The sequence below is a fragment of the Chinchilla lanigera genome, unplaced genomic scaffold (genome assembly GCF_000276665.1).
Source record: "Chinchilla lanigera isolate Chin_1 unplaced genomic scaffold, ChiLan1.0 scaffold00045, whole genome shotgun sequence".
NCBI classification, from domain to species: Eukaryota; Metazoa; Chordata; class Mammalia; order Rodentia; family Chinchillidae; genus Chinchilla; species Chinchilla lanigera.
In genome coordinates this window covers 6,034,068-6,039,544 of record NW_004955446.1, presented here as the reverse complement: position 1 = coordinate 6,039,544, position 5,477 = coordinate 6,034,068, and the positions used below count along the sequence as shown (strand labels likewise).

The following is a 5,477-nucleotide window of genomic DNA, read 5'->3' as shown; positions in this document are numbered from 1 at the left end:
GCGTGATGCATCCACTCTCTGGGAACAAAGGTTCTAAGGTGGGGGCAAAGCACAGTGGTGTACAGTTTGAAACTGCTGAGTGATTTTTATCCTTTTACCTTATATACATGCCCTGGACAGTTATTGGTATATAGGTATATATGTGTACCTGGTCATTAGAGAACTAAGCCCAGAAAATACTTGGTCTCTTCACTGCAAGTGAAAAACAAGAGTAATGTTAGGTACTTCCTATGTAACATAAATTTTATGTACTACCTCCAAAGGTGCACCAATATGTAAGCTCATTGAAAAACATGAAGAAGTAAAACTGTGTGTATTTACAGATGACATGAACCTATTTCTAGGAAATATCAAGGAATTAATATACACATACACAGTCTGTTAGAACTAATAAACAACTATAGCAAGCTTGTGGGACACAAGAGCATTATAAAAACTATCTGAGAAAAGCGAAGGAACTTAAGTACTTTTTTAAAACCTTAATGGTGCTGAATGTTCCTAGGTGTCCACATCAGAAACAGAATGAACATTAGAATAGCTGTCATGGCATTTAGTTGTTGAATAGAATTTTAAGGTAGATGCAAGTGTCATGGGGATGGGGCAGGGTTCTAGGAATCTGACCCTTTAATTGAACAGGTATGATAAGATAGGAAATAGTTGGTTTATATTGTTTTCTCCTATTTCCAGTTCCATATATTCAAGAGTCATAATCACTGTGGGTTATCATCCCTCATTCTGGGAGACTGAGGCAGGAAGACTGCATGTTCGAGGTCAGCCTGGGCAGCTCTTAGTGAGACCCTGTCTGAATGAACAGATGAGGATGTAGCTCAGTGTTGAAGGCCTTTGGTTCATGGCAGCAGGGGGTGGGGAGGGAGCCACGGACTGGTAAACCTAGTAGTCATTGCCTGTTTTTTCACACTAAAATCGATTAAATTTATTATAAGTTATGGGATCATTATTTATACAAAGACAATAATTAAGTTCTTTGAAAATAGAGTTCCATGTCTTATTTCTGGTGACTGTAGGCACTATTACAACTATAATTCAGTAGTTGGAAGAACTTGGTGAATGTTAATTTCAAGCTCAACTTCTTTGTACTCACAGCAGATAGTTTGTTGTAGGTAATTCATGATGTTTACAAAGGTCTGTATCCTCTTTAGAATGAGGTCTGATTTTTAGTAATTAAAATAATACTGACCATTAATTTGTATTAATTAAGAGAACAGTACATGCTTGGAGTATGTAATGATTACTGTCATCATGGGAAGTTGGTACATGTTCATAACACGTCTTAATTCTTTTTTTCTTCCCCTCTCCTCCCTCCATCTCTTGGTTCTCTTCCCCTTTGCAAAAGATCCGGGAGAGCACATATTTTTATATGTTCATTTTCAGTTTCTGTATATTTTGTAGAATGATGTCTTCAGGCTTGTGGACCCAGGTCTTGGTGTCTGAAGTTCTTCTTAGTGTTTTTCTACCTGCCTTCTAGAAAAATGAATATTAGATTTATTTCTTGCCTTGGATTTCCCAGGTCTCCATTGTATATGGGATTTAGTTTCAATTTTTTAGACCTATTGTCTCTGCCTCTCAGTTGTACTTCTTCTTGAGATCATTATTTTAAAATCTATTCACGTTGCTCAAACAGCAGGTGTGACTGTAACTCAGCCATATTGGGCACAAAACCTTAAGTACTTTGTTTAAGTGAAGGCTTACAGATATGCATGATTATTCATAAGGGGATAAATGAGCAGCTTACCCCAGTGGTGTATTTTCTGTTATTAAATTATAAAGCATTTAAGTAATAATCATACTAATGGTAACAAGTCTGTCAAAAGCTTAAAACTTTTAAACCTAGTAATTTGGTACAGACCATACGAAAAACAACTTGATAATATGTCTCAAGAGTCGAAAAGTTTGTCTATACCCTTTATTCTAGTAATTTTTCTTAGATATAGATAGCCGAAGAAAATAAGCTGAAATGTAGAGGAAAGGCTGTTGACATAGTAACATGGAACAGTGTTTGTGGTGGGTTACTCAGTAAAAATCATAGTTAAAATTTTATTATACAGGGATACTTCAGTTCACAGATGCTTTTGTTTGCAGATAATTTGGTTCACAAAGCAAAACGTTCGGTAAAATTTTGTTTCTGTTTGCAAACTCTCCATCAGGTGACACACACAACTATGGCCATCTTTCCCACATAAACACAAACATGGCCATCTTTTCCAAAATTGTAGGACAAATTCAGTTTGTGAACCAAGGTTCTACTGTAGTACGATCATTTTTACATAGTTATAGCAAAAAAAAAAAAAATCTCTTAATAGATTTAGAATTCTTAAAGTGTGGACCCAGGCAGGGCAACTCAGCAAGACCCTGTCTCAAAACAGAAAGTTAAAAAATGAGTAGGAGGTATAACTCAGATGGAAGGCTGTGGGTTCAGTTCCCAGTACCACAAAGAAAAACACAGGAATCAAAATATTTTGTCCTTGTTATCTTGAGGGAGTAGAATTATGTTTTGTTTTTCCTTTTTTTAAACTTACTTGTATTGTTTTTGTTTTCCAAATATCCCAATGGGGGAGAAGAATAAAATTTTAAACTTTTTCTTTGGCAGGGTCCTTTTTGAGACAAGGTCTTGCTATATAATTCAGGCTGGATTTCAACTTGGGGCAGTCCTCCCAAGTGCTGGGATTATAGGCATGAGCCACCATGCCCAGCTTTGAACTTTTTTTCCTCAATGAAGAATACACACATATATTTAAATAACATAGCATCTAGGGTGGGCCAGTATCTCCTATCATCCAGACGACATCACTCAGTTGCCACAGTTGAAGCTCTGAGTGTCCTAAGGAGATTTCAGGATTAGTGTGTTAAAATGCACTTTTTTTATTCTGTAACTTTTCAAATGCTTACTATTAGAATTTGATGCTTTAATGGATGAATCCTCAGTTCTTGGGCTAATCAGAACAACTTACATTCAGTAGGCCCTAAAAAATTTAGGTTGAACTAACTGAATGAAATTTTTTACCATGAGACTTTTTTTCATAGTAGTGGGGAATGAAATGAGCTTTGCACTGAGCTATACTGCCTACCTACCTTTTTTTTGGGGGGGGGGGCAACAGGGTCTGAGTTGCTAAATTGTCCAAGATAAGCTAAAACTTGTCCTGTCTCTGCCTCCAAAGTAGCAGCGATTATAGTGGGTACCACCATTTTGTAAAAAGAGAGACAGAAACAATTTAGTTATTGGGGAAGAGATTACAAAGTATAGCTAGTTGCATGTAAGAGGAACTTACTTTGCTTCTCTGACTCATTCTGGCCCTTCTCTGTATCTCACAGCTAGCCCTGAAGGACCCTGTACACACGGTGTCCCTGCAGCAGTTCGTCTACGAGAAGCTGAAGGCACAGCAGGAGGTTCTGGGAGAACAAGGCTTCCAGTCTCTCATGGAAACAGTGGACACAGAGATTGTCACTCAGCTCCAGGAGTTTTTGCAAGGATTCTAAGAGCACATGCCGTGTGACTGCCACCCCTTTCTGAAACTTGCCGATAACCCAGTCTGCCAACTGTTTTTGCAAGCCTGCTGAAATGAGAGGTCACTTATATATGAAGATGGAACAAAGACACACATGTTTTTTACTACAAAATATAAAGATAAAATGTAAATTCCCCATAACTAAAATTGCAAACCTATTCCTCAGAAGAATTTAATTTTATATTTATGAAGGGCCCCCATGTTTACTAGAGGTACATTTATTGACAAAAGCTACTTAATTTTCTGTTAAGAGAAGACACTTTGATTATTTTTAATCATGTACTCTTGAGAAGATGAAGGTTAATGTGAGATGTTTTTCTGCAACCAAAATTAGCTAAAATTGGCTACCTTTATGTCAGCTAATGAAACGTTTGAAAAATCGACAAAGCTGTTTAGATGATTCAGTTAAAGAAATGTGTGCACCAGGCAAAAACATAAATAGTAACATATATACATTGCCAAGATTATCTTGTAAGGAATTGTGTTTATCTGACATAGAAAACATGTTTTATTAAACAACTGCTTTTATTTTCACTCTGGTAATCTGGCACAAAAAATAGTAAAGGCATTTTTTCTTGTTTTATTTTCAATAAAGACGTTTAGTCTGTAAATGTAGATTGTAAGACCCCAACATAAACCTCCAGTACTGTAGTGCCAGGTGAGACACCATGGTCATGGTTTGGTTCTTGTTTGTTTTTATTCTTCAAGGCCAGCAGCCCTATGAGCACTGGGCACCTCCCGGTGCTCTGTGCTGGATCAGTCCCACCTACTGGAGCAGCTGTTTAGCACTCTCCCACCTCAGGCCCTTCAGTTAGGGAAGCATCAGGGCCTCAGAGGACCGGCAGCAGTCCCCAGTTACCAACACTGGTATAACTAGTCTTCCTTCCTTATTCCTCCATCATGCAGTACACAAAAAGGGGAAAAGGACAAAATAAAGCCTTACTTTGCTTTACTTGCCATTTACTGTAAGGAACCATTAAAGCATTTCTTAGGAAATATAAGCAAGGATGGAGAATGTCTTATCTTTCTATAGAAAGTTGGGTATACTATGTAACCATGGGAAACCCACTTTCCCTTTGTAAGCTATAGAACCCAAAATATCTGGGGATATTTGATGTTTTCATCAGGACAGAAAGTGTGGTCCAGATTAAATTTTCCAAAGATACCTCACCTTTGACTGATTTGTGTGATTATGTTTTTGGCTTCAACAACAAAATGGGAGATTTTCTTCTGTACTTAGGTCTGGTTCTACACTACTAGATGGCAGTACTGAGGGTAACAAGTCTCAGTTACATTGCAATTCCTCTTAACGACTAAATGCTCCTTTGAAGTGGTATTTCTTTACCATTCTTACTCAGTCCGCATGACCGATCTAAAAATTATGTTTCTCTTGACTGATTTTCATTTGAAGCACTGTCCCCACCAGTATTATCAGAAATTCTTAAACATATTCTAGTTCTTCCATTACAATATCTTTTTAATTCCTGATAGATTTCTTTACAGTGTCATAGCAAATACTACTAAAACAGCTACTTTGGAAAAAATGAATAAAAAGTTTATCTCAGAGGAAGAATTTGATTCATTTTTTAAATTCATAGTTTAAAATAGTTGTTGCTTAAATAATTCATGTATCTTGAACTTTTTGTTTTCAAACTGTTTATAGAACTCTAGTTCATGAGTACAACTTTATAGCAAATATATATTGTTTTGATCACACAATTCAGCCAGATTGTGGCTCCTATTACAAGGTGTCTTAGTGACTTTTCTCTCACTGCTGAGACAAAATACCCAACACTCAAAGTTAAAGAGGGAAAGGTTTATTTAGCTTGTAAAGGTTTATTTGGATTGTAGAGGTTTCTGTCCATAGTTGGCTCCAAGGTAGAGTGGCATATGGCAGAGGGGCAACGGTTCATTGCAGTGGAAGACAGCAAAGGCAACAAGAGCAAAAAGGAG

At 37.0% G+C, this 5,477-nt stretch overlaps 1 protein-coding gene across 1 annotated transcript in view; it reads left to right on the top strand.

Annotated features, from left to right (window-relative positions):
• Ipo11 (importin 11) overlaps positions 1 to 5,268 on the top strand; it is a 191,351-nt gene extending 186,083 nt beyond the window's left edge. The window contains exon 30 of the mRNA XM_005392641.2: positions 3,331 to 5,268. Within this exon, the coding sequence (XP_005392698.1) occupies positions 3,331 to 3,495 (165 nt within the window). The 3' untranslated portion in view covers positions 3,496 to 5,268. The remainder of the gene's footprint in view (positions 1 to 3,330) is intronic.
• Positions 5,269 to 5,477: the final 209 nt, after the last annotated feature.